General features: G+C 35.4%; 1 protein-coding gene across 4 annotated transcripts in view; it reads right to left on the bottom strand.

Moving 5' to 3' along the window:
- MAP4K3 (mitogen-activated protein kinase kinase kinase kinase 3) overlaps nt 1–14,579 on the bottom strand; it is a 199,830-nt gene that overhangs the window by 71,108 nt on the left and 114,143 nt on the right. For all 4 annotated transcript variants that reach the window (XR_010136150.1, XM_009237367.3, XM_009237368.3 and 1 more), the window contains 6 exon segments: nt 11,934–11,976; nt 10,341–10,413; nt 4,563–4,694; nt 4,317–4,379; nt 4,148–4,229; nt 3,932–4,042 (listed from right to left, as the gene is read on the bottom strand). Coding sequence is in view for 3 of the 4 variants with exons in the window: in XM_009237367.3 (XP_009235642.1) it covers nt 3,932–4,042; nt 4,148–4,229; nt 4,317–4,379; nt 4,563–4,694; nt 10,341–10,413; nt 11,934–11,976 (504 nt within the window). In the remaining variant the exon portion in view is untranslated.

The following is a 14,579-nucleotide window of genomic DNA, read 5'->3' as shown; positions in this document are numbered from 1 at the left end:
TGCCAACTTCATACAGGAATATTCTGAAGGTGGGTAGAATGGAGATGAGTTCTATTTAATGTTAATTCATGGACATTACTATAACCTTTGGAAGTAAAAGAGGTCTTATTCAAAAAACTTTTGCAGCTCCATACTCACACTAAGGTCTCTCAACCAGCATCTATTTCACGTAATTACTGCAATACCCAATAGCTTCCTCTATGGGTGAAATGCTACCTTTGAAGCTATTGTATTACCTTTGAAGGAGATACACTTTTAGATCTATCTTTGTGGAAACATAATTCATAAACATTAAGCTCTAAGTCTTAGATTCAATAAGGCAAATCAAGAACAAGACTCAAACTAACTACTCACAGTGTAGGTACATCTCAGGGAAAAAATATACAAATTTAAAAGACTGAAATATTAAATACTCGTGATGGTGAAACAGTAGCAAAAGTAATTTCAAAAATTAGGTATTTAAATTTTACATGTGCAACCTGCTTTTTAGTTTACAAAGTGTTTTGATGCACCTTAGCATTATATCCTTAAACTCGTGAAACAAGCATTATTCTTCATTTCATAGATGAGGATACTGAGACTTAAAATTAAGTGGCAGGGCATTCAGCTAGCTAGCCATAGAGCTAGGAAAAACCCTAGACTTTTGATCTAATATATAGTAGCAAAACCAAACAAAAACAGGTAACATGCAGGTTAGTCACACAGACTGTTATTAATGAACATGGATGAAACCCATGATTATTTCTGAGAACAGTTTTACCTTCCTGGCCTAAACAGCATAATAAATTATTAATTTATTAGCATAACAGATTAATAAAATTGTTAAATCTTATAACGCTGTACATAGTAAGTGGGCTCACATATAGGAGACGAAAACTGAATAAAAATCAGAATTAGAATTACACCAGTGTGTAATTACTTCTAAAATAGAAACTACAGGGGAACTCAACATTAAAAAGTCAAACTTTCTTCTGCAGTGCATAACCTATAAAAAACTTAAACTAGACTTAGATGTGGTATGTGTGTGTGTGTGTATATATATATGTATATATAGATAAATACACATATATATTTTTTTCTTTTTCTTTTTTTTTTTGAGATGGAGTCTCACTCTGTTGCCCAGGCTGGAGTGCAGTGGCATGATCTTGGCTCACTATAACCTCCGCCTCCCAGGTTCAAGCAATTCTCCTGCCACAGCCCCCCGAATAGCTGGGATTACAGGCGTGAGCCACCATGCCCGGCTAATTTTTGTATTTTAGTAGAGACAGGGTTTCATCATGTTAGCCAAGCTGGTCCCAAACTCCTGACCTCAGGTGATCCACCTGCCTCGGTCTTCCAGAGTGCTGGGATTACAGGCCACTGATAAGCCACTGAGCCCACCCTTATTTTTAAGAGTATGCATACAATAGTTTTAGTATCACAGCAAGTGCTGAAATTCTTAGATACATTCGTATTTTGAGTGACAACACTGCACTTAGCAATTACAACTACAAATCATTTGCAAATAAAAAAGTTATTAATTTCTCTTAAGAAAAACATTCTAAGCTACTGTGAGAAGGAATGTACCAGCTTCCCCTCATCCTACCCCTGGAATAATTAAATTCCTTTATTTTACGTACTTACCATAGAGATTTGTAACAATTTATAATTATAATACCAAAACAATGTCTGGAAAAGAAAGATGAGTTTCTTTCCCTGCTATATGAGAAAGTTTTAGAAGAATCTTCATGCCACAGATTGCTTCTCTATTTGGTTTATTATTTCTGTTCTTTGAGTACATTTTTAAAAAGACATGATAAGTACATAGGGTGAGGTAAGAAACAATCATGTAGCATTTAGTGCACTGAAAAGGATATAGGCAGTCCTTGTTTTACAGTTTTGTTATGCACCAATTTCAGTTACCATAATTTAGTTAAATAACACTAGTTCCCTACAACATGGTTCAAGTAACAGTTACCACTGTATATTAATTGTAATTGCATAAAATATAAACTTTATTGGTAGCCTTTCAGTTCACAAATTACTATGTAAATAACAGATGCACGTCATGATCATGATTAGAAAGAAAATTAGAAAGGAATATGACAATTTGCCAAGGCATAGAAAAGATAGTTACTCTGTGTCACAGGCACATGATGAGAAGGCAAACTACTCAACAAGCAGACTACTAGATAAGTAAAAAATGTGCATGAAAAGTTTATTAACAAAGAAATGAAACACGTTAACTCTCAATGATTCTAATATTTATAATACACTGTAAATAATAGTTTTACTATTTTTTCACATTTCTATAATTATAACTGACAGTAACAGAGTTTATGCTTTAACAAAAAATTTTAAAGGTCATGAAACAATTATAATTTTTCCCACTGATTATTAAGATTACTTTGCAGAATTTTAGCTTATGCAGTCATTTTTACAGTCCCATACTACCATGCACATCAAGGACTGCCTGTATACTAAATAAGACTAGAAGAGTTTATAAATCTTAACTTTCTTAAAAATAAAATTAAGCAAATCAACACCAAAAAACTTCTTCAGGCCAGGTGCGGTGGCTCATGCCTGTAATCCCAGCATTTGGGAGACCAAGGTGGGCAGATCACAAGGTCAGGAGTTCGAGACCAACCTGGCCAACGTGGTGAAACCCCATCTCTACTAAAAATACAAAAATTAGCTGGGCGTGGTGGTGGGCTCCTGTAATCCCAGCTACTCAGGAGGCTGAGGCAGGAGAATCGTTTGAACCCAGGAGGCAGAGGCTGCAGTGAGCCGAGAGCATGCCATTGCACTCCAGCCTGGATAACAGAGTAAGACTCATCTCAAAAAAAAAACAAAAACAAAACAAAAAAAACTTCTTTAGAGTATAATTATAAGGTTAATTATACTTTACATTTCTTACATTTTTATGCTCCAAACTCCTTTCCAGACCTTTAAACAAAAGGACAAATAGCTTATCTATCATAAGATGGCAAGCTGGGACAATGCTGAATTGATAGAAAGGTTCTCTCTGACTTAAGACAATCTGTGGCCATCTTTCTAAACACTTCACCTTCAGTCATTAATGAAATTTACAATATTTTTAAGGGCCTCCCATAAAGCCAGTAGAGTTAAAGGCTATCCACTTCTGTTACAGACCCAATAACAGAATTCTGCCATGTCACATATACTGAATTTATCTTCGTTGCCACAACTATTAGCAGTGCTGGGAATGTTACACATGCAAACAGAAGTGAAGCTTCCATTAATATCAATGCTTCTGTCATATTAGAATTATTTTATTAACAACTATACTGGCTCATTTTAAAACATTTCCATAGTGAATAACTGAGTTTTAGTCACCGGCAAAGTCAAGCCTATACTTCCTACTAACCTCTAATAATTTATGAAGTATTGTATAAGAATTTTTTTTAAAGATAGAAACGGGGTCTTACTATGTTGTCCAGGCAGGTTTCAAACTCCTGGCCTCAAGTAATCCTCTTGCTTCAGCCTTCGAAAGTGATGGGATTACAGACATGAGCCACCAGGACAAACTGAGGATTCTTTTTGAGAAGCAAACTGAGGGGAGATTTTGAATATTCAAACGTCTTGTTTAGGCACTTCCCATTTGCTTTCCCTTGTACAGTGAACAATTATTTGGCAACTTCATCGAAAATGGCTATTTTGAAATAACTACAGTGATTTCAACAAGTGGATTAAATGATTTGCCTTTGCCATTTTCACACTATAGTCACCTATAAGTAGTCAATAAGAAAAACCTAGCATTTGATTTTCCATGAAAGGCAAAGACAAAGAATTAATTGTTCCCTCAAGAGCTTTTTTATTTAAACTAGACTCCAAAATTAAAAAAAATGGATTTTGAGACATACATACAGACACACATATATACATACACATATACATGTTATATATGCCAGTTGGTAAAAGCAATTCCTACCTCAGGATCATCATCATCGAAATCATGGTAAGTGGAATGATCTGGATTATTTACTTTATCCAACAGCTCGATTGCCAAAGACCGTGTCAAATGTTGTGTTACAAAAGGATGCTACAAAAATCAAATACAACGCAGAACACTTACTATAAATCTGATTCAATGACATTTTATCTTTTGAAAAATATATATATATACATTTCAGGGCAAAAATAATACCTGTAATAATTTTTCAGCAGTAGGTCTTTTTTTCGGATTTTTGGTAAGTGCCATTTTCACAAAGTGATGAAAACTATTTGACCTAAGAAATTTAGAAAATTAGACTTTTACATTCCAATTCATTTTTTGCTCATCTTACCATAAAAGTAAATAACATAAAAATACTTACCACTTCATTTTATCCTTTAGTTTAGGAGGCTGAAAATTGCTTTTTGTCATTAGAAATAATGCTCTGAAAAATCAACACATCATTACACAGCATTTTAATATTTCACATTTTAATCTATTACACAAATTCTATTACTATTTGTTCCCCAAGTAAGGTAAAACAAGACTAATAAATTACTTGTTCATGACAGCATACTAAGAGGAAAAAAACCTTAAGCATAGGATTCTTCAATGATGATGCACTGACCTCATTGGGTGTAAGTCAAACATAGGAGGCTGAAGCTCTGCAAGTTCTATGGCAGTGATTCCCACTGCCCAGAGATCACAGAGTTGATTGTAACCCCCCTTCCTCTCAACAGCTGCAACTTCTGGAGCCATCCTGAAACAAATATTCCAGAAAATAAAAAACTTCTATTATATGTTTTCCTTTATACTCCCACCCAGAGGCACAAGGAATTATCACTATCTAAATTAAGGCCTCTTTAGGCCTTGGTTTTTGAAAAATAAATATGTAGTACTTAAAAGGTCCACCTTTTCCAAGACCTTGACATCTCATAAGACCCTCATTAGTAACTTGCTTTTGATTATACAGGCTCATAGGTGGAAGGGACTTGCCTTGCCTCAGATGAGACTTTGGACTTGGACTTCTGGATTAACGCTGGAATGAGTTAAGACTTTGGGGGGACTGTTGGGAAGGCATGACTGGTTTTGAAATGTAAAAAGGACCTGCAATTTAGGGGGTGGGCAGGGGCAGAATGGTACGGTTTGGCTCTGTGTCCCCACCCAAATCTCATTTCCAACTGTAATCCCCATGTGTCGAGGGAGGGGCCTGGTAGGAGGTGACTGGATCATTGGGTCAGTTTCCCCTATGCTTTTCTCATGATAGTGAGAGGGTTCTCACAAGGTCTGATGGTTTTAAAAGTGGCAGTTTCCCCTGAGGGCTCTCTCCTGCCACCTTGTGAAGAAGGTGCCTGCTTTTTTGCCTTACTCCACGATTGTAAGTTTTCTGAGGCCTCCCCAGCCATGCAATAATGTGAGTCAATTAAACCTTTGTTTATACATTTTAAAAAAGACCCTCCACTTCAGTCCCCTATTGGTGATTCCATTGTTACTTCCTTATACTAGTTACTAAAAAGGTTTATAAAAATATACAATTCTAATAGAGCAACACGTCCAAAATCATTCATGCTCCCAATCTCTCTGTACATGCAAAATTCAATAAATAATATTTGTAATAAACAATCTATAGCTCTACTTCCTTTTATCAAAAAACTGCAACCTGGCAATCTCTGTTTTTACTTCACCAAAACTATTCCTTTGGGCACCAATAATCTTCATATTTAGTATTTAATTCATATTTACTAAAAACTTATTTGGCATTTTTTCCAGTTCTATTGTAATAATGGAAAAGTTATAAAAACGTGTGTCTACTTTTAAAAAATGTATTTATTCAGAGGAAAGTTACCCAAATTCAGTAATTTTTTTGTTTCTCTTTCCTTTGCTACAGTCTTATTCTAATTATACTTCCATAAATTTGAATTTGACTGATTTAAATTATTAATTATCAAATATAAAAATTTTCAAATCCTAAACAATATTTTTAAAAGCAACTAATTGAAATAAACATCTCAACTCTTCCATACTAAAGAGCAGTCTAGATAATCTTACAAATATACATTTATCTTCCTGGTATGATTTCAGGAAGGTCAAGTAAGTCAGTAAAGTTAAAAACAAAAAACTCTTTAACTTTCAAAACCCCTGGTCTCAAAATCTTTTAAATCTGAAACAGATCTTATGAAAATTTAAATTACTATTAGAAAAGTGAATTTCAAAGTGTCAGTTATTACTTTTATGATGACTAGATTCCAAGTAGCTGGTAGAAATGCCCTAGTGGAGTGGGAAATACATACAAGTGATATGCTTCTAACTTGCCTCCCCTTACTAGTTCCATTAGCTGATGCTCTCCTTTCCTCTATGAAAATACAAGGGAAATATTCCACTTAGTACATGTCTACTCCAGCCAACTAAGTTGTGTGCTTATCACAGTCAACTGGGTTCATCTCTGAAACTGTTTATTCCAGTTACATTTGCTATTGTAAACACATAGTTATAATGAAGGTTTAAAAGTTAGTGAATGCTGGCCAGGAGCAGTGGCTCACGCCTGTAATCCTAGAACTTTGGGAGGCTGAGGCAGGCGGGTGGTTTGAGCTCAGGAGTTTGAGACCAGCCTGGGCAACATGGCAAAACCCCATCTCTACCAAAAATGCAAAAATTAGCTGGGCATGGTGGCGCATGCCTGTGGTTCTAGTTACTTGTGAGGCTGAGGTAGGACGATCGCTTGAGCCTGGGAGGTAGAGGTTGCAGTGAGCTGAGATCACACCACTGCACTCCAGACTGGGTGACAGAGTGAGACCCCATCTCAAAAAACAAAAAGAAAAACAAAACAAACAAACAAACAAAAATTAGTGAATGCTTTAGAAATACTTTGCTTTTAGAAAGGCAAATTTCTAAAGATGAGCCAAAAAACCTGGTACGTTAGATAAGAACATGACGATGGCAGAACACTGGGAAGACTACAGATTATATGATTCTATTTGTATGCCACTCAAGGAAAAGGCACAAATATAGAGACAGAAATCAGATCAGGGATTACCAGATGCTATGGATGGAGGGAGAGCATTTACTAAAAAGGGGCAAAATAAAAGATTTTTTGGATAGTGTCAATGTGTTCTGGAGGTTTCTTACCATCACAGCATACAAGTTTCTCAACATTCATACAACTGTATGAATTTGCACAACTGTACACCTAATAAGGGTAAATTTATACCTCAATAAACCTGACTAAGAAATGTAGTTGATGCATTGGGGTGTGTGTGGTTTGCATTACTAAAATGGAACTCTAGTAAGTAATCTACTCTAAGAAAAGCTCTTGATTCTTTATCAAAAGATTGTTGAATAAATGTACATATATGTCTTAAATTGAAATAAAATGTTCAAGGTACATATGTGTTTAATTTTGAGAACTGTCATTTCAAGCAGACTTTTTCGAACAACTGAATAACTGCCGACCTAATCACTTGGGAAGAGAGAGGTTCTAAATTTTTAGATTTTAGGTAGGAAAGATACAATACGAGAAAGACAGATACAGGGAGAGTGTTTCCAAAATTAACTTTACCTAATTCACAATTTCACATGTTCCCAAGATATTTTCCACATTATTGCAAGAGCAATGACATAAATTTTTAACCTGAGAAACTGGAGTTGGAAATGTCATCATTAACATTCAGTGAATAAATATTGTACAGAATCAAGTCAGATCCTGAAGATTTAATGAGAGATGTTTACAATAAAACTGAGAAGACAGTGTACTTAAAAATGACAGCAATTCAAGCTCTCACTCTGCTCAACCCAAAACAATATAGAGAAGAACAAAGAGAAATATATACACATACCATCTTTGAAAAGTCCAGCAGACATATTTCACCTAAAACCATAACACACAGACTAAAAATAGAAGAATAGTAAATGATGTAGCAAACAGGAGGCAGGGCAAACCTAAGCAGGTGCCAAGGAAAAGAACAACTAGCAGCCAATGAGCCTCAAATATCCTGGAAATGTTGACAAGTTAGGTTTAAAAAGTAGCAATAGTAGGTTTGAGGTTGGGCTGGAAACAGGAGTATTAGAAAGTGTCAAGAGTCAGTCCGTGGCATTCCTACTCTCATCCATTAAGCCCCAGCAACTATTCCCTCCCCATTCCCATTGGATAAGGACCAAGACGAAGAAGAGAGACTGCAGACTCAAGAGACACCAGGAACCAAGGAGTGAAGAGGTTAAAGGGAGAGGACATGATTAAGTAGAAGTACGTATATAGAACAATGAACACCTCTGCTTCCTTCACTCGACCAGTTCTAGAACACTAACAACCAGGTTTACCACCCGACTTCCCATACAAAAAGAGTTATGAAACAGTTTTTAGTGCCATGCTCTTCAAAGTGAACCAAAATATAAGGATTAGTGGACATTTGAGGGAAGCCTCCATCATGAAAATATGAATGTAAAGAGTTGAGGAACTCTTATAAGTAGAACAAAAAAGATTTTTTTGTTCTTAGAGAAAATATAAGAAAATTAATGGATTAATTTAAGTGGTCCAAGATACAACCAATGAGTTCCATAGAGAGCAGGAAAAAGTATAGCAAAGAAATTATCAAAGAAATAATAGAGGAGTACTTCCCCAAACTGAAAAGACATGAGTCTTTGCATTATAAAGCACAAATGCCAAGGCAAGTACAATGAATAAAAGTAAAAACAATAAAAAAAAATTTTTTTGAGGTATATAATTATGGAATATCAAAACACCAGGAATGATTCTGGGGGGAGGAGTTACATTCAATAGATCATAGATAATGGTATCACACCATGGGCACCACAGAAGACACTAGTACAATACTTCAAAAACTCTATCCTAGAATTACCCACCAAAATTATCAATCATGTACAAGGATACACATGCAAAATCTCAAAAATGTTACTCCCATGCACGGTTTCTCAGAAAGTTATTAAGATGTGTTTCACACACACAAAAAGGAAGGAGTACATCATGAAAGAAGAAGACCTAGAATCCAAGAAAGGAATGCTAAGCTGAAGATGAAAGACTGCCAGAGCAGAGCTAGGCAAAAGAGCTAGAGAATTCAACAGTCCAGACTGGAAAAGGAGGGAAAATGACTCCAGGAAGGATTATTCTAGGAAAACAAAAACAAAAACAAAGCAACACCAACTAGACAAAAATCAGCACTGACAGATAATGTGACAGACTTTATAGTATAGAAAAGTACACAGAGGCATCTTACAAAACTGCAAAATGTGGGAAGGTATGGAAAGTGTTAATCAGGGATTTTAAAAACAGAAACAAGAAACTAAGTAAATTAAAAATGAAATTATTAAATTCAGGAAAAGCTTTTTTCAGGAAAGTACTGTTAATTGACTCAGCAAAGTACACTGGAAAGATAAGATGATTGGAAGATGAATGATGAGAGCTAAGATCTTCAACTATCACAACACAGTATCTGTAAATGAATAATGCTAGAGATGGCAGAAGTTACAACTAAGAGTTTTTCTCATATGCCTTTTTAGCATTATTTGACTTTTAAAATATATATTGATGAAAAGATAAGTTGACATGAAAATGGTATATACATCATATTCTAAATACAAAAAAATCAGTAGTAGTAATTAGTGCTATATGACTGCTGATGAGTCAGATGAAGAGGGCATCAGGGGAGTGGCTGCACATAAGCTGAAAGCAAGGTAGGAATTCCAGGGTGCTGTTACTTCAAAGTAATGGTATGAACAAAAAAAGCTCTATACCAATCCACCATTATAATCATACTGCTTAATATCACATCTAGCACATAGTAAGTGGCCAAAAACTATTCTGTAAATAAATATGCGAGTAGGATAGTTTTTATACTATGATCAGTATCTAACAGACAAACATGGCTAGAAAGGAAGGTCCATGGAGAAGACCGGTAGGAGCTAAGGCTAATGAAGCAGACAGAGGACAGATCACAGAAGACTCAACTGTCAAGAAATCTGCATTTGATCCTATAGGCAACCAAGACATGCCAAAAAGTTTTTGGCAAAGAGGTACTTGAATAATGTAATGTTGAAAGATTAATCACAATATGGACTGGAAATGGGGGTGAAGAAAGATATAAAAACACCTGTGAAAATACATGAGAAATGTACAGGAAAAAGAGTCAGGATTTTCCAGCAAGGCTAGAACAAATATTAAGGTTTCTGAAAGCCATATCAATCATTAAAGCCTTTTCTGCTTAGTGAAAAATAACATGGTAGAATATTTTCTGGCCATGTAATCCACCCGTAAGTGTACATGCCTGAATTACTTTGCCTGTTGATGACTTTTTTCTTAATCTTAGTCTGAAAAATTCTGACCAGTCTATTTTTAGAAACGCTATATCCAATAATGATAGAACAAAGTATTAAATATCAATTAAAATACAATTACCAATATGGTGTGCCAATGAAAGACTTCCGTTTGGCAATTGTAGCTGTTATCTGTGCAGATACTCCAAAATCAGCTATTAAAAAAAATGAGAAACATTTAAGAAACTGAGAGAAAATAAAATTGTTTAAGGCAACATAAAAAGAAACTTTTAAAAGTTATTTTTATTAAGTTAATTTCACAGCAATACAGGATATTCTCAAACATCACATTACAAATTTTAACTTTAATGGACTAGCATTAAAATATCACAAAGTAGTGAATACATATCACAGCCAAATAGATTCTCACATATCCCCACATAAATCAAATAACAAAGGTCAAGATCAAATAATTTTGAAGAGAAAGTGACAGCTGAGAGAATGTAAATTGCCAAACTTATTAATATTGTAATTTCTAATTCTCAGGACCAGAAATCCAAGGAATATCACTGGAAGGGATCTTTAAGAGACATTATATTCCATTCACTTTCTCCATACCCATGATTGACATCAGATAAACCAGTAAGTCTACTTGTAGCTTGAAAAGACATCCAATCAGAATATCCCCAAACTTAACAATACATTTAGTACCAGTATCAGTCACTATCAGGAAATTATTTTTATGTATGATTTGTTACTATTCTTTAAGGTAAGTATTTGGAGATCTAATATTTTCTAGTTTACTGATGACTTCTAAATCCTTCTCAAGTAAGATATATTATAAATAGTATGTCTTTGAGTAAGGTACATAACACTGGCACAAAATATTAAACTGCTGATAAAAAGCTGTTCACTAAGCAATCAATAGACAGCTAAAAAGAACAGGACATATCTTTTCTGTTTTTCCCATATTTAGAAGTCACGTAGGAAATTTTTATTATATGTTAATTTCTAGATACATATTCTTAAATCTGATTAATCTCACAGGTTATAGTTCAAAATAGTTATATCTATATTTTTATAAAATACTTATTTTTAATTTGGGTTTATCTAATAGATATAGTTTAAAATAACTGTTTTGTATTTGTTATTAACTATTTCATTTAATACTAACAAATATGACTTTGTTCATAAAACTATAACGAACACTTGTTCTTAAACTTGCAAATTAAGTCATTATTTAGGTTTTGAACTCTATTTTAATTGAAAATTTAACAACCTACAGTTACAAAATGAAATATGTTACTGTTTGAAATAAAGCAACATTCAGCATCTAAATTACATTCTTAAATAAGTAATGCTGTATTTTATTTTAAAAGCTTTATGTAAAGAATAAAGTGTTTTTGGAGTTATTGATTTTTTGGTTACAAAGTAATTCTGTACAGATTTCTTACTATTACAGAAGTCACATTCCTGGGTTTAGAGGTGAAAGAATTCAGAAAGGATATTCTTTCACAGTATCTTTACAACAGATATGTCTTATGTGAAGGACAGACTTTATCCCTGTTTAAGAGAAGTGGATGTAGAGAGGCGACGGCACAGCAACGAGATTTCCATCTAAAAATACATAGATGCCGTCTTAGGAGAGGGAAAACCTGGTCCTACAAAGGAAAACATACACTTTACTATGTTTTAGAACAGATTTGTGCATGTGACAAAATTCCAATTTACTTACCCAATTTCACATGACCATTATCCGTTAATAGAATGTTAGCTCCCTTCAAAGTAACAATATTTTAGTTAAAGTAGGAAATAGATATTTTATCAGACAGCACGTATATAATAAATATACATATTTAAAATAATCACAGCCTTTGACCTAGAAGTACTTAAAGTGTGCTTAATGAAAATGTCGTATCATTAGAGTCACAGGTAAATCTACTGTCCACTTTTTAGGCAATTTGACTACCCTTGTAAAACGTTCTGCCTTGCAAAAAAGCTGCTACTAACATAGTATGAATGTTAATATAAAAGTGATATATTAGTTTTCATCAAAATGTTATTTCCTCATTGATCAAACACTATCACCACACTAAAATGTAACCGTACAATGCATTTTCAACTGTTTACATTACACTTTAAACTTGATTATTGTTTCCTGTTTGTGTGTGTGTGTGTTTTTTTTTTAAAAGAACCTCCCTTTCTAGGAACTCACCATCAATTGAACCAGGGTTGGTATGTGAGACTGTACCTTGCTGCTTAGTACATGAGGTTGTCTATCCTAATGTGCCTTGCCAAGTGCTTAGGCCCATCCAGTACATAAACAACTAGCCACAGGCCCACACAATTAAAATGTCACCCCTTTGCATGATCTGGTTGCATTTTAGCCACTTTTGCTTCTTGACCTAAGCTCAAAGAAGATAATGATGACTTCATCTTCAATAAGCTCAAAGCTTTTGGAAGAGGTAGCAACACTATATCCCAAAGGTATTGTGGGCTCTTTGGTCCAAGGTGCCATCAATCATGTAAGTATGGGTTTGGTGGAAAAAATACTGGGAACCCTCCTACTCTCAACCAACATGAGGAAGAAATATTAAAAGACTGGCACAGGAGACAGGCAGTTGGGGAGGAAAAAAAAAGGCTCCCAAACTCCAAATGTCACCAGTGAAGCTGAGCTGCACCCACCCACTGATACTACTGTAGCTCTATGGAATAGTGGGGGAAGGAGAAAAAGGAAAGAGACTAGGAGCAGGGATTTTAACTTGATCTAGTCGGTAGCTATCTAAGACTTCTGTCAGAGGCTTCAGTTCGGCCTTTCTCCAGCTCAGACTAACTTTCCTAAGTTATAGCTTATATCATGTCACTTGTACATCATGGCCTTCCTCTTCTCCCTCCTTTCCCTCCCTGAGAGGCTACTAGTAGTCAGGTGCTATTTTAAGCTCCGGGGTTACAGTAATGAATAAGTTCCAATTCCCATGGAGCTTACATCCAAGTAGGAGAAAAAAACTTAAAATAAATATATTTATCATCTATGAATGAATGAATCAACAAATGATTCAAAGTCAGGCAGAGATAATTACTCTGAAGACACGGCAGGGAAGGCCTCTCCAAAGGCAGTAATATATGAGCAGAGATCTGGGTGAAGTAAGGGTACAGAGCCACACCAAAATCTGCGAGAAGAGCATTTCAGGAAGGGAGGAGGAAATTTGAAGACCTGGGGCTAGAATGAGCTCAACATATTCTAAGATCGGCAAGTTTAGTGTGGCTGGAAAAGAATGAGTAAAACAGAGAAAAGTGGAATGTAAGATGAGGTCACAGGGAAATGCATGGGTGAGACCACGTGTAACCTTGTAGGTCATGCTAAAGGCATCTGAACTTTATACTGAGTATGATGGGAAACCAATGGTGGTTTATAAGCAGGAGAGTGACAAGATCTGGTTGAAAAGGTCCCTTTGGTCGCCAAGCGGAAAAGTGACTACAAAACCGCTAAGAATGGGAGCATTGAGACCACTCAAGCTATTACAGAAGACCACATGATATAACATTATGGTGGCTTAGACAGGAGTAGAAATGGTGGTGATGGCTCAAATCAAATCAACCCAATTAGGCCCAGACTCTGAAGTCTGGCACAGAAGTCCCTGCATAATGGAACACCAAACTACCCAACCAGTCCCATCTCTAATTAGTCTCATACATTCTCTTCTCTTCAATAATATGGTACAGATTTATGTTCTCTAAAATGGCCTCACACTTTCTAACTTCTGTATCTGTTCACACTGTTTTCTCTGCTTGAAATGTACTCCAACTTCCATTTCTGACAAAAATCTATCAATCCTCCCAGATCATCTACATGCCAACGACACAGAACCTTTCTTGAGCTGCTCATCTTCTTGTGAGCTCTTCTACCTTTGAACTCCAAAAGCTCTTTATGTCTTTTAAGTAGACCACAAAAAAATACCTCCAAACAAGGGATCTCAGCAGGTTATCTGTGAGTCCATTGAAATTTCATGGAAAACTTGAAGACATGCGCATAACGACATTTTCTCAGAAGACAGTTCATGGTTTATTATCAGAGACCCAGAGAGCAGTAAGATTTGTCCCAACCTCTATCCTCAAAAAAGGTTAAAAATCTTTATGTTAGAGAAAATGTTAGAAAACAAAAGGGGAAGAGAGAAATACGAGGAGGGATGAACAAAGAAGGGACAAGAAAAATAAGTGAAAGAAAAAAAACCTAAACTGGGGAGATGGCAGTATCTTTAGAAATATGCTAAGGATTCCTACCATAGCACCTGCTGTACCACTGAGCTAACTCCAGCACATCCAGAGCACCTGCTCTCCTCTGCCAGCTAAATAAATAAAAGATTATGAGAAGGCGGGACAC

The sequence above is a fragment of the Pongo abelii genome, chromosome 12 (genome assembly GCF_028885655.2).
Source record: "Pongo abelii isolate AG06213 chromosome 12, NHGRI_mPonAbe1-v2.0_pri, whole genome shotgun sequence".
Classification (NCBI taxonomy): Eukaryota; Metazoa; Chordata; class Mammalia; order Primates; family Hominidae; genus Pongo; species Pongo abelii.
This window is presented reverse-complemented; position numbering and strand designations above follow the sequence as displayed.